Source organism: Psammomys obesus, unplaced genomic scaffold (genome assembly GCF_907164565.1).
Source record: "Psammomys obesus unplaced genomic scaffold, mPsaObe1.curated_primary_1811, whole genome shotgun sequence".
NCBI classification, from domain to species: Eukaryota; Metazoa; Chordata; class Mammalia; order Rodentia; family Muridae; genus Psammomys; species Psammomys obesus.
In genome coordinates, this window is record NW_026595981.1 from 11,599,623 (window position 1) to 11,614,973 (window position 15,351).

Below are 15,351 nucleotides of genomic sequence, written 5' to 3' on the forward strand. Positions count from 1 at the left end.
AAGAAGAAGAAGAAGAAGAAGAAGAAGAAGAAGAAGAAGAAGAAGAAGAAGAAGAAGAAGAAGAAGAAGAAGAAGAAAAAGAAGAAGAAAAAAAGAAGAAGAAGAATCAAAGCATTCTAAGAACAAAAGGTCAGTATGATCACCTCCTCCCTCTACTCCCTTTTGAGAAAGGATCTCACTATGTAGCCTTGACTCTTCTGGAACTTACTATGTAGACTAGGCTGGCCTTGAACTCAGAGATCTGTCTGCCTCTGCCTCCCAAATACAAGGATTACAGGGAAAGAGCTAAGTATTCTGAAATGCTATCAAGAACAACTTTAAAAAAGTGTTTTTTTCTTTTAAACCAGTCATAGTGGCACACAACTTTAATCCCTGCACTCAGAAAGCAAACAGATCTCTTTGAGTCTAAGTACAAACTGGTTGACATAGTGAAGTCCAGGACAGCCAGGGCTATATACTGTGAGACCCTGTCTCCCCCCCCCCACAAAGTTTGTCTTTTGAAAATTAAAAAGATAGAGAAAAAGAGAGAGAGAGAGAGAGAAAGAAAAGAGAGAAAGAAAGTTCTTTGAAAATGAAACTTTTCTTCTTTTTAAACAAATGGTTGTTTTTAAGTACTACTTACTGATTTCCTTCCTTATTTCTTAAAAAAACCACAGAGTATTAAGTTTAGAAAAGGGGAAAAAAAAAAAAAAAAGAAAAACCAAACCACACCCCAGCACAGAATTTGTGATTGCTAAGATTTTCAGAAGTAAGGAAAGTATTTTCAAGTATAACTTAACCCGTGTAGACCTTCTGACCATGAGTCCTCCAGAGCTTGGAGCTCAAAGCCACTTACCTTAAGGAAATTCTTGACGCGTTCGGGATCATAACAGTTGCTTTCTCTGCAGATTCTTTCCACTTCTTTGATCTGTCCAGTCTTGCAAGCAGCCTGAATATATTTAAAGTGCACATCTGGGTCCTGACTAAAGTTAACAATGGACCCCAGAAAATAAAAGAGACCTTAAGGAAACAAACAAAAACAAGAACTGAAATTAAACAACATAGGCACACTCTCTTGTTTGTTTTGAGACAAGGTCTCACTATGTAGCCCTGGCTAGCCTATTTTATTTTTGAGACAGGGTGTCTCTATGTAGCCCTGGCTGTCCTGAATTTTGCTGTATAAGCCAGACTGGCCTCAAACTCACAGAGATCCTCCTGCCTCTGACTCCAAAGTGCTGAGATTAAAAGCATGTGCCATCAAAGCCTGGGTATATGAACACTTTCGAGAATAACAGAACTAAAAATTAAGCAATTAGAATTCATTGTTATAATAAATATTCCTAATATAAGTTGGCTGCTTAAAAAGTTCAGTAAGAATAAAAATTAATCTAGAAACCAGTTCAATAGAACAGACCCTTCAATCCCTTCAGAACTGAAAATTCTGTTTAAAAGCATCTTTCCATGTTTTCTGAGAGAATTTGACTATATACTTCAGGTTGTCCTTCAACTGGTGACCCTTCTGCTTCATTCTTCTGAAATACAGCAAAGTGGCTACTACACCTGGCTCATAAGTTTTCAAATAGTAAGGAGCACCTACTCAATAGCAAAGGAAATTATTACATCACATTCCATGAGAGACTTTAAACAGCAATGTTTTTCCACATGCAAATAAGAAAAGACATGTAAAAGCAGGTTCAACAGAATTTAGTGCAGTGCTGTCCACAGTGGTGATAGTTTCTTACACCTCTACTATCTACTTCAGCCACAAACCTCACCTCAAGTGCAGCTAAACTGTCTATAGAAATGTTAAGTTATATTTTAATTCTTTAATTAAAATGTAAATAGCTATTTGTGGCCAGCAACTACTGTGCTAAACGGTAAGTTTAACATTTTGTTAGCACACAAAACCCAACACAACTTACAGATTCTCATACCCTAGCCCTTATCTACAGCACTACAAAGAGAAAAATGTCAAGGAGGCACCAGGATTTCGCTAGCGATCCTGAGAGCCACCTAACAAGTAGTTAAGTAAGCACCATCTGTAGAACTGATGTTCCTGCTGTGACTTAGTGGCAGAAGCTGAAGGCCCTGCTACTTCTGCAGCTGCCACACAGTGAGCAATCACAGTAGAAGCACCACAGGACCAAGGCAGAGAAGCACTGCTGGGTTAATGAGGCACAAAATGCCCTTATGAGAATCATTTGCTATTGTAAGAGCCAGATCTCTGCTTCCAGTACTACTGTAATTAGTCATCAGTATGTTCATTTTATACAACTAACACAAAAGACAATACACACTTCATCTCCAAATCCTGCCTTCAATTCATTTATAAAAATATCCAAGCAGGTGAGGCCACGTCCCACTGAAATGTTTTCAAGAAAGACAATATCCAGCACCCTGATTACAAGTAACTCTCTTGATTACCAAGAACTCTGACGTTCCTAATTACCTTCAAAACTCTTGAATGATTCAAAGAGTTCAATCAGAGACTGAGTTGACAGCTGTTCATGGTATTTAGAAGCCACTTGAACACAGATCTGTAGATTTTGACGAATATTAGCAGACAGCATGGCTCTGAGACATTCTAAGGAATCTTCAACTGATAACGACCCAAAGTAATTCACTAGCCACTAGAGGAAAAAAAAATTAATTAATTAATAATTTACTATCAACTAGTGCCAACACACTAATTAATCACAACAGACAAGAAAAAAATACCTCAGGGTTAAGAAGATGGGTATGAACAACCGCACGTTTTATATCATACAAATCAGTGAAGTGTTCTAATGCACGCTGCAATAGGCCCGCCTTTTCACACAGCTGGGCAATATGAGCCCGGTCATAGTGGGTGAACATCTGATTCCCTAGAATGGCATCTGCAACCTAGAAAACCACAGACAGGATGAGCTTGTTTTTCCTTCTCCTTTACATCAGCATACATTAAAACCCAGAGAATACATTGAGATTCAATACTGAATAGATAAAAGAAAGCATCAGTGAACACTAACCAAAAGAAATAAACATCTCAAGCTGGGTGTGGTGGTGCACGCCTTTACTCCCAGCACTCAGGAGGCAGAGGCAGGTGGATCCATGTGAGGCCAGCCTAGTCTAGGACAGCCAAGGCTACACAGAGAAACCCCACCTCGAAAAACCAAAAAAAAGAAAAAGGAAGGGAGGGAGGGAGGGAGGGAGGAAAGAGAGGGAGAGAGGGAGGGAGCGGGAGGGAGGGAGAGAGAGAGAGAGAGAGAGAGAGAGAGAGAGAAAGAGAGAGAAAGAAACAAAGAAAGAAAGAAAATAAACAACTCAAAACTCTTGAGTAACAATCTGTGAACTCCTGTACAATCAATCACAAGAACAGCATTGGAAGCACACTAAAAAGCAGCCGGCTAGATTTTATGTCTACTTGACACAGGCTTGGGTCATTTGGAAAGCGGGAACCTCAGTTTTGAAACTGGATCTAACAGACTGCTTATAGGCAAGTCTGTAGGGTGTTTCTTGACCAATGATGGGGCCATCTTTGGACAGGTAGTCCTGGGTTACTGAAGAAAGCAGGCTGAGGTTACAAAATAAGCAGTGTTCCTCCACAGCCTCTGCTTCAGTTTCTGCCTCCAGATTCCTGACTTCCCTAAGCAATGCAGTGAAGAGTTTTAAATTAAAATCGGCCCTTTCCTCCCCAAGTGACTTTTTGGTCACGGTGTTTATCACAGAAATAGATCCCCTAACTAAGACAACAACACATACTTGAGGCGCATGCATAAGGTTCATCTCAAGCAACCGCGTCTGTAAGGGACCTTCAGAGGGGCGATTATTCTTCAAAGCGTCAAGTAAGAAGGCAGTACATTGTTGGATTAGATTGTATTCCATAAAGACATCCACAATCTATTAAAAGAGAAAAATCAGAAATTATCTTAAGATATTACTGAAGGGGAGGAGCAGTAGGACCAAAAAATGATCAGTGTTGGGGAAAATATGAACAAACAATGTGTATGCAAGCTCTATTTTTTATACTAATAAAAATTCATTTAAAAATTTCCAAAACATTATTGACAACACATACATGAAATCATCATGATCTTTTATGTATAAAAATGCAAAGAACATATATGACATTTACTTATTTTTAAGTTTTTTAATGTTTATTTACTTTATAGGTATGAGTATATCACCTATGTGTGAGTATACCACAAGAGTTTTTACATGCATGAATGCATGTATATCACATGTATGGCTGGTGCTAAGAGTCCAGAAGACCACATTCCCCTGGAACTAGAATGAGGACATCTGTAAGCCACCATATGGGTGCTGGGAATCAAACTTGAGTCCCCTGCAACAGCAACAAGGGCTCCACATTGCTGAGCCATCTCTTCAGACCCCCAAACACCACATTTAAAGAATATCATTTTAAAAACTTAAATTCATAAACCAGGTGATGGGTATGCCAGCTCACACCTATAAATGCCAATACTTAGGAGACTGCTGTAGGAAGTTCCAGGCAAGCCTCTCTACACACAAATTCCCCGTTTAGAGAGCTACATAAGAAGATTCTGTCTCACAACAAACTCAAACTAAAAAGTCATTGAAAGTGCAATTACTTTGAGTTATGGTTAAAAAAAAAAAAAAATCAAAGGCTACACAACATGAAAAATTGGCTTACACATCCTATCCGCCCCTCTTCCCCTACCACTGGCAGCCAGCGCTATTTGTGTTCTATCATTCGTATGTATCATTTTTGGCCTTTGAGCTTTGGCCAAGATCAAGTAGTCCATTTTCACATATCCTTCCTAATCAAAATGGTATGTATTTTATTTTAAAATTATTTACTGCTTTAAAATAAAACTTTTTTTTTTTTTTAATTTATGAAAAGTATAAAGTGAAACAGCTCAGTGCTAATACGCAGGCCTGATTACCTGAATGCAACCAGGCTGCAAAAAGAACAACTATCACAGGCTGTTCTCTATCTCCTCGCACATGCCACGGCACACCTGTGCTGCATTAACAGACATAAAATAGTAAACATTTAGACTTCTTTAAACTGTTTATAGATGGCATCTTACTGCTTATTCTTCCACAATATGTTTTGGTAAGACACTCAGGTTTATCTATTCAGGCATATGTAAGTGCCATTTCTGTCAGCTGAAAGTTTAATTTATTCTTCTGAAAGTGTGTACAAGTCAGACTTCCATAAGCTTCAACTCTATGAACCAGAGTTTTAAAATGCCATTACCTGTGTGATATCAGCAAGAGGCTCTTCGTCCTGAACTAACATTTGCGCAAACTGCTGTCCTTGATCTGGACTGATACGCATCACATTTCTCAGGAGAAAGATCCAGTCTGGAGTATATCCAACCTACAAATAGACAGACTTCAATCACTCCCTAAAGTTTCATTTGCAAAGCATTTAAAGCGTTTCCTATAATAAAATAATAACAGAGCACTACCAGTGAGTATAAAACTTTATAACTGAAGACATTCAATAAGACCTTTGTGATGACATGATGGCCTACATGATATAATTATATTGTCAATGAATGACAATTTCAAAAGCTGTGCTAACAAATGTGTAAAATGCCTCTGCTATCTTAGATGGGTCTTTGCTTTCATGTATAACACTGGGTATGGACTCTACAAAATAACAGTTAAGAAAAAAATTTTGTGCTTTTCTAAGTAGTTCACAATTCACCAATAAAAATGAGGCAAATTGAGGCAAATTTCTCTCAAGTCTTTTTTAATGCATTTGTGTTGATTATTGTTAGACTGAACTCACTTTTTTAGCATACAAAACAATCTTCTGGACTTGACCTGTCTCTGCAAAGCACTGTATGACTTTATTTGGGACGTTGGCCCTGAGGTACACACTGAGCGCCAATGTTGGATCCACAGATTTTACGAGGTCACCCAGTTCTTCAGAACATTCCAGCTGCCCGAAAGAAAAGAATTTGGTTAGTGACCCAACAGCTGCTTTATAAATGAGCAGTTGATAACATTCTTATAAATGTAACTCACATAGAAGATACTCATTTTCTAAAATATAAACATGCAGGGTTTATGACTGCTTAACTCTTGATCCTATATTCACAGTAATGGCTGTGTATAATTCTCCAGAATTCCTCCTTAAACTAGGATTTTGCTTTTAGCCCACTGAGCTTTTGCTTTTAGGTATTTTCTACCACTTTGTTAAGCATGTATCTTTTTTAATAGTAGAATCTTACGCATCTAACTAAGACATTCAAATGTTACAGCCAAGTTTTGAAAAACAATGTGATTGCTTCTTCTATTTGTCTGTGTGCCCACAGAGACCAGAAGACTAAGATCTGGCATCAGATGCCCTGGAACAGGAATGAGAGGTGGTTGTGAGCTCTATGACATGGGTACTAAAAACCAAACTCGGGTCCTCTGGAAGAATAATACAGGCTCTGAATGAACTTCTAAGCTTTGTCTTTAGCCCCAAATAATGCAACTTGTGATGCAGTATTGTCAATGAAAATCAACAATTGGCCTGTAATGTTAACATTTGGGAGTTCAAGACCTGCCTGAGCCACAAATGAAGATATTGTCTCTACATAAGTAAATCAACTAATTGTAGAAAGTGAGCCAATGACTCTTCTTTACTTAGGGATTATTGCACAACTATAAAGATAAATTTTAAACTAGGATATAACCTTTACATTTCAAGAGCCTAAGATTCGTAAATTGTATTTCTTTTTTAATTTTAGGATTTGAAATGGTAAGGCAGGACGATAAATTTACAAAGTCAAACAGATAGAAATTTTACAATTTCCAGGTAGTATACAGCAGACATCTCTTCAAATTAGCTTCCTATAAGTTCTGCTTTGCATGCATGCTTTTCTACTTTTTTTTCTTTTTCTTTTTTGCAGTTTTGATAATTGAACTTACAGCCTTATATTTCCTAAAGAAGTTAGTGCTCTACCTCTAACCATATCCCCAATCCAAATTTCTATTTTTCTGCTTTTTTTTTTCCTTTTTTGCGGGGGACAGTGGTGCACAAAGTCTCATTATGAAGATCAAGTTGGCCTCAAACTCATTCTGCCCGCTTCTGCCTTTAGGGTACTAATTATGTATATACTGTGTAGGTTTACGTATATACACACACACATGAATGCCAGAAACTACAGAGGTCTGGCTGTCAGGTTCCCCTGGAAGTTATAGGTAGTTATGAGATGCCTGACATTTGTGCTGGGAATTTAACTTGGATTCTCTCCAAGAAGTGAGCCATCTCTTGAGGCCCAGTGGTAACTTTGTAAAAACAAGAGCTGTTAGGGCTCACTGTTCAAAGAGGTTCTATCAATTTATACATTTTAACTGAACATGCTAACTAATGGACAATGAACCAATCTTACTACAAATGAGCCCCATATGACTTCCAACAAAAGGTAATGATATTCAAAAAGTTAAAACCCTATTACATAGGTCAACTCAGTTATCCTGGCTGTTCCCATCCTGTTATCTTATCCAATTGGAACAGCTGTCAAGTGTGTTAGCTTGGCTTTTCTTTGGTATGTGCCAAGCCTCTCAAGTCTGAAGTACTATCCTCTAGTACCCTGTAAGACAAGACTAGCAGAAGATAGGTTAAGAAACAGGAACTTAGACTCTGGAATGTACCAACACTACCAATACAAGCTGCTGTTGAAAGGTTAAGTATCTTTTTTGAGTAGTTTACAAGGGTGCTATCTCAGATCTTCACAAAGCATAAAACGTGGCAACTCAATACTGTTACTTTAGGCAGGAAGGCTTTTTTGTGTAATTGTATAAAAAGAATAATTATAAATTGCTTAAAAGTTGTTTGACCTACAAATAATATTTATGGTTTGTTTTTCATTCTTCTATATAAAAATGTGCTCTGCAAAACAGTATCAAGAAAAAGTACTGAATATAAAACACAAAGAAATTCTACAGCACAGTAAGGTAGTAAATATTTTTCACAAAAGGCTCCTATTTGGAACCTTTTAAATACTTTTTCATGTGACACCACTTAACATTCAGTGAAAATCACTGTCAAACAAAACCTCACAACATCAAAGACAGCCAGTGTGGCTGCCTGTAAGCATCTGTGTGATCTAACATCTTATATAACATGTTCTTGCATACCCAAGTATGTTTACCAGCATAAAGCTATGATGTTGGTGACAGTTTAGAAATTCTTACAAAGAAAAAGGAGAAGTAGCGGGAACTCCTGGGCACTCACACCAAGTGACAAACGTCAAACACACCGACAAATATGCCTATACAACGAGGTAAGTTTCTCAGGTGAAATTTTTCCAAGGCCGAAAGAGTAGTAACTCAGTTCTAGCCTAGTAGTTTTAACTACTAAGCAAAAATCCTGGATCATGTTTTAAAACGCCAAGGTCTGTTCTTGTTTTATTTTCCACAACAACAAATAACAGATGGGGATACTTTCGTGGAAACCAACAATTTTGGCTTGCTAACATGATACTTAATCAAAAGAAAATTATGATAATATAAATTAAAAGTACCTTATCTTCTTTCAGCCATTTCTCCAAAAGTTGCTTCCGCCCTTGCTGAAGGACAGGTCTACACAACTCTAAGGACTCGTATTTGTTCAGCTGACCCTGGTCCAAAAGGATTCCAAAGTACTGAAGTAGAGGTGAAGTTTGACCTGGCTGAGCTGGGACACTCTGGAATCGACGGATAGTATCTGGAGTACGAAGAATTCCCTTTAAGAAAAGAAACGTTAGACTCCTCAGTGACCCAATCACACTACGAACACTTCATGCCCCTTAGGTCGATCTGAACTGCACAGATTGACCTATTAATTCCACATTTCAAATATTTACCAATAAACGTCTGTCACATCTCTGGTTCAATGACACAAAATTACTCAAAATCAGAAACTTGCCAAGGTAATTAATTATGTCAATGCATGAAATAATAAGCACAAAGTCTTCCCCAGGGAAGAGCACACCAACTGGTTATCTAACGGTCAGCCAAGAAAAGATATACATGTAAGCAGGACCACAGACTGGTCAGGTTATACTTATGCATTTAGGAATATATTTATATACATAATATGGTATAAGCAAGTACTGAAAAGATCATGAATTTCAAAGAGAGCAAGGAGGGGTACATGATAAAGTTTGTAAGAAAAAACAGTAAGAGGAAAATGATGTCATTATATTATAATGTGAAAAATAAAAAAAATTTAAGTGAAAAAAGGATAAACACAATCATGAAATAGTAACCACTAGTCATTAAATCAAGTTCAATTAAGTATAAATTTCATAATTAACACTGGTTAGGAATGCAAGGTATCAATTCAGTTCAACATAAACCAATGTAAAGGTAATAAATTTGGCTAATTTTCTGACAACTCTATAGACTATTAATTCACGAGCACTGATTTAGTAATTAACTTTTCAATTTAAAATAGACAACCATCAACTTACAGACAGTGTTGTACTTTAGTGACTGGACATAGATGGACCTACATCAACCTCAGGTCTATAGATCTATATTCCTTCTAAGATTCTGGGTTTTTAAACACGAACTAGACACAATGAGAATTGGCATATTCTATTAAAGGAAAAATGTAACTGAAAAGCAGTCAGTTCCTCTTACAGAGTTGGTTCCTCTTCCAGCAGTATCAGAAACAGAGACTACTGAAGATACTATAACCATGCAACCTCAGTTTCCTAACTAGTTACCTTCGGTGCATTAGCAGCCACCTTTGCAGCTTCTGAGTAGTTTCCCTGGGCAAAAAGAGCATTAAATTTCCGGGCAAAGAGTTCTTCAGCACCAGCTAAGTTGTTCCGCACAGCCATTCTCAGAGCCAAATCAGGATTTTGTAAAACATTGGTGATGTAAGGAATTATGTTTTCTTCTTCCACACAAACTGACAGAACCTGAAATTTAATGATTAGAGAATAGTTGCACTGTGTTAAATTTTCTTAGCCTAAGTTAGAAGGTAACTGCTTATTCTGACGCTTGTTTTGCTACCATGATATCTTGCAGAACCTAAAAATACAGAAGGAGCTCTAAGTTAAGCATTACCTTTACCATCAACACAGTAGCCAAGAGAAGGAAGCCCTCAAGGCTCCATAACTCCTGCTTATCAAATCATCCCTAATTTATTCTTGGTTTGTTGTTTTTTTTTTTTTCCCCATGAGAGTCACATAGAACTGAATAGGGATGAGAGCCACTTAATTTCAAAATCACCTTTGGGTGGTGCTAAAGATATGATCAAAGATAAGCCCCTTTCTTAAAGAAGACCAGTGACCTGGAGCTGAGGTATGAGACACAATTATCATAAACATCACTTTTCAAAGAAATGAGAAACATTTACTTCTGGGAAGAATACTAATCTGGAGGAAAACCAGAAATGACAAAACCAATAAGATACTAACTATTAAAATTTTAAACTTCAGAGAAAATAAAATTCTTCGTGGTAGAATTTTTTTCTTAATTTTAGTACTAGACTCTCGCAGAATGAGAACAACTCACTGAAGAGTTATCAAATTTCTCAAATTCAGAACAGCTAATATCAATTGAATGGTATTATCCAAATGGGTAACTTTCCAGACATCGCAAGAGGAACTTTAGCTTGCGGCCTCTGACACTAAGTATTCAGTACTACCTAAAAAGTTAAGAAGTGGGGATGTAGGTAAAATTCTTATCTCTACAGCTGATGGATCCTGTCTTAGAGACAACAGAAAAGCAACCCCTAGAAAAAGGACTTTGTCAAATTTGTAACTGAAAACAGTTTTTCTTTCCCAGCGATTTACTTCTTTTGATAATAAAAATTTATGCACCTAACTGGCTCTACACCAAACAGTTATTATAAGACAGTTACTAAGAAGATTTTTACAATATATACTGTAATGCATATACTTTTTTGGTGATAAAACTTTTGTTTTAAAGATGACATTTCATATAAAAACTAAAAATAAGTGCTGGAGAGTTGGCCCATAGGCTAAGAGCGATAGTTGCTTTTCCAGAACACCATGGTTTGACTCCCAGCATCTACATGGTGGCTCCCAACCATCTGTTACTCAAGTTCCAGGGCCCTCATGACCTCCTCTTAACCCCACAGGCATCAGGCACCAGGCACCCATACAATACACAGACACACAGGAAGGCAAGATACCCAAATAAAATAACAAAAAAACTAAATACTGATTCATGTCATTTATTAGCTCTAAAAATGATGATCAAGGTAAATATTAACTAAGTCAATGCACACACAAATTAAACAACAGCCTTTTTATCTTATTTAATTAGTATTTTGTTTGCTTTATATTTTTGAGACAGGTTTTCACCGTATAACCTTGGCTGGCCTCCAACTCACAGAAATTAAAGGGGATAAAGGCGTGAACCATGCTGGATTCTATATAATAATCTTTTTTTGTTTAAATGATATTTATTTAGCATGTGTGTATGTGTGCACACATACACACAAATTCAGGTCACCAGGTCTGGTGACAAGCATGTCTACCATCTGAGCTATCCTGTTGGGCCCCAATAATCTTTCTAAATAAATTTTATTATGTGTATTTGAGATTTATGAAATGATGTCACATAATAAACAGCGAAATGGTCATAGTAAAGAAAACTAAAATCACATTTTATCTTTTAAAACTACATTTATTTGTATTACAATGTGTATACACATTTGTTTTGAAAGTATGCATGTATGTGTATGCCCCTGTTACAGTGCAAATATGGAGGTCAGAGGAAAACATGCAAGAGTCTCTTTCCTTCTAACATTCAAGTTCTGGGGCTTGAAATCAGGCTCATGAGGTTTAGTGACAAGCATCTTTACCAGCTGAGCCACCCTGCTGACCCTCACATGAAGTTTTGTTTAGTTTATTAAAGAACAGTTAAATTTTATTTCTTTTATTTTTAAATACTGGAGGCTGAGAAAATGGCTCAATTCACAGAAAAACAAATCAAAAAAAAAACAAACAAACAAACAAAAAACAACCTTTTCTCGGGGCTGGAGAGATGGCTCAGAAGTTAAGAGCACTGACTACTCTTCCAGAAGTCCTGAGTTCAATTCCCAACAACCACATGGTAGTTCACAACCATCTAAAATGAAATCTGGTGTCCTCTTCTGGTGTGCAGGTGTACATGCAAACACAACATTGTATACATAAATAAATCTTAAAAAAAAAAAAAACAAAAAACTTTTCTCAGAAAACTAAAGTGGAGTAGGGGCTGGAGAGGCAGCTCAGCAGTAAGAGAACATGTTGCTCTTGCAGAGGACCTGGGTTTGGTTCCCAGTACCCACATGGTGGCTCCCAGCCCCCTGTAACTCAGGGGACCGGATGCCTCTTGTGACCTCCATAGCTACTGCATATTGCATAGTGCACATATGTGCAGGAAAAACACTCAAAACACATAAAATAAATCTTACTTTCTTTTATAAGGGAGAAAAATAACAGAGACAGCTGCTACCAACCTCTGACATGCACACACCACACACACAAAAATCCTAATACAATTTCATCTTCATATTGAATAAAACCTGTTAATTTTACATATGCTATTTTATGTCCTTTGACCTTCACCTCATTTTTTTCTCTTTGCCTTCCCCAAAATATGAACTCTTTTCTAATTTACAAAATGACTTTTTGAAAGAAAAATAAGAGCGCTAATTATGTGTTAGATTTTCTTACTTGTCCCTTTCTGTTGACTCCTATGATTCCAGCTGTGGCCTCGTGAGGCGCAGTAACGAAGATGGTTTCTCCGCTGATTCTGTTCATGTAGATGCACGTGCCGGTCTCAAGGTCATACAGGTGGATGTAGCCATACTTGGTGATCAAGAACACCACATCATGCTTTTCACTGATCTGAACAGAGGAAATGAACACTTTCTGTAAGAAACTTTGACACGACGCTTGTAAGAAAATGCTAAAGTAATACTGAGGTTTTCCTTCATTATAGCTTGTTTAAATGTGGGACAGCCCAAGCTCAAACATAAAACACAAGAGTATGGATGAAATCTGTAAGACAGCGAACATAATTCTCACAACTTCAGATAACCCAATTATTACATAAAAGTAAGAGCATTATTTTACCAAGCTTTATTAGTAATCCTTTTAAGCACCATTCATTTCAACTGAGAATAAGATTTGAGTTCATTTAAGGTGAGATTCTTAAAAATCCATTTATTTTAATGAAATACCTGCATTGCGACAGGAAAGTCATTTTGTGCTTCTGGAGGAAAGAAAACATCCACTGCCTTCTTTGGAAAAGGTTGGTTCCCTGTGGGTGGTGTACCAACTTCAATGATATGTAACTGTTAAAAATAAAATAAAATTTATTATCAACCTAAATCATGTACCAGTTGATCATTGCAAGTGTTTTTAAAGCTCCCTAAGAGAAATAACCAAAACATTCTATAATCAGTGAACTGTATTTGATCCATCTATACTGTGCGATGATCCTCCATAAATTAAAACTGAATGGGAGAAGATGATCTCAAAGTCACACATTTACTGTACAATTACTTGTTTTTGAAACAACATCTTCACAATATAGTCCTGGATGGCCTAGAAATCAGTATTGAGCCCGGGCTTGCCTCGAGTTCACAGAGATCTGGTTGCCTCTTGAGTGCTAGTATTAAAGGTATGCACCACCATTCCCAGCTACGTGTCATTCTTAAAGTGGCAAAATTAAAGAGGTAGGAAATAGGTTTGACTATAAAGTCATGATGAAGCTGGCAAGATGGCTCAGCCAGTAGAAGCACTAACGGGATAGGCCTGGCCACCTAAATATAACCACTGGAAACCACGTAAAAAGCCAGACACATCTGTAATCCCAGCACTTCTAGAACTAAATTAAAGGTAGATAGATAAAGGAGAATCACTTGAGCCTCCTAACTGCTACAGTTCAGATCACTACAATCTCTTTTTCCATTCTTGAAAACTGCTTACTGGGGTGACTGGGGTGCAGAGGTGTGAAACAAAGATGAGGTTAGTCTTCTTCTGACTTGGGGACAGAGAGGAGGGTAGTCAAGTTCTGATAGCAAGTAGAGCCAGTCTTCCATTTATTTTAGAGGCAGCAAACAGATGTTTTCCATGTCTCTCAGAGCTAGGATGCAAGCCATGTGACTTTGCCTATACTGGACTTCAAAGAGGGAGCTCAGGACACCAGGTTATTTTAAGCCTGAGGGAGAGTCTGCTCTGGCAGTGAAAATAGCCACAAACTGAGTCACCCGGCTCCCATAGTGCAAGCGTCACAAAAGCACAGTTCAGAGATCAGCAGCATGATTTCTAGCTAGAATCCTGCCTACCACCCATTTTTGCTCATTTCTCATTTTCAAGTTTAGTTAAACAGCTGTCATTGCTACTGCTGGGTATCCAATACCCTGTCAATAAATTGTTTATACTGTTGTCCTCAACTATGAACTCAAACACAAGAAGGACTCCATCTATCTAGGTAACTTCAACATACAGCTATGGATGAGACTAACTTGAGCTGCTGTCCATTCCATCTACATCAAGTCACCTAGGCAATTTAGAAAGGACAGTGCCTAACAAATCACCTTGGGCAATACCTAATGAATCAGTTGCTTGATATGTACTACACGCAAATGGGTATTTTAATAATTCCTATGATCCTATGTAAAGTGCAAGACACTAACAAAAGCCTTCAATAATAGAGACAATCAAAGAGCTCAAAGCTGGGACAATGGTATAAAGCACTCAGCACTCAGAATCTTGATCTAGAGGACCAACCTTAAAGCCATCCTGAGTAATATAACAAGACACTGTTAAAAGTAAAATCCACAGATGGCAGAATAGGAAATAAAAATATTAAAAGAACACTATCATTTTATACAAGCATTATTTATTAAACATTTTGCTAGTTACCACAAATCTGAATACTACCAAATTGAGAAGATAACTATTTTGAACTTAAATAACAAAGAGCAAAACAGACTAATTAAAATCATCACAGACAAAACTTACCTTCCCTCCTGCCTGACCCCGTACAGCAAAACAAAATAACGTTGATTCTTCTGCATTTCCTTCCATCTTAAATTGTGCAAAGCTAGCTGCATGTCCTTCAATAGGTTGAGACACTTTCCTATCTACAGAATATAGCTGCATAGCTCCAACCACACGATTTTGCTACCAAAAAAATAAAAAAAAAATAAAAAAAATTAGAGGTCCATTGACACAGTAGATGTCAGCTACAATTAGTGAAATAGTTACAATACTTTGCCATCTTCAGCAGGACTTAATTGTTATTTAGTCTCTCAATGTAGATTTGATACATCTTAACTTACAAAGTTTAACTCCAAACATTATCTCATTAAAGCGCAATGTCAATGTATAAAACATGCCTCATCCTGTCATCTCTTTACACCATCTTAATACAACAATTCAAATT

The 15,351-nt window shown here is 37.2% G+C and overlaps 1 protein-coding gene across 2 annotated transcripts in view; it reads right to left on the reverse strand.

The window, feature by feature from the left end:
• The window catches only part of Cltc (clathrin heavy chain), a 62,289-nt gene that overhangs the window by 22,892 nt on the left and 24,046 nt on the right, over window positions 1-15,351 (reverse strand). For both annotated transcript variants that reach the window (XM_055619463.1, XM_055619462.1), the window contains exons 4-14: window positions 14,928-15,089; window positions 13,139-13,252; window positions 12,630-12,803; window positions 9,660-9,857; window positions 8,472-8,672; window positions 5,744-5,896; window positions 5,204-5,326; window positions 3,721-3,858; window positions 2,698-2,862; window positions 2,429-2,609; window positions 836-999 (exon numbers count right to left, since the gene is read on the reverse strand). In XM_055619463.1, coding sequence (XP_055475438.1) covers window positions 836-999; window positions 2,429-2,609; window positions 2,698-2,862; window positions 3,721-3,858; window positions 5,204-5,326; window positions 5,744-5,896; window positions 8,472-8,672; window positions 9,660-9,857; window positions 12,630-12,803; window positions 13,139-13,252; window positions 14,928-15,089 — 1,773 coding nt within the window. The remainder of the gene's footprint in view (window positions 1-835; window positions 1,000-2,428; window positions 2,610-2,697; window positions 2,863-3,720; window positions 3,859-5,203; window positions 5,327-5,743; window positions 5,897-8,471; window positions 8,673-9,659; window positions 9,858-12,629; window positions 12,804-13,138; window positions 13,253-14,927; window positions 15,090-15,351) is intronic.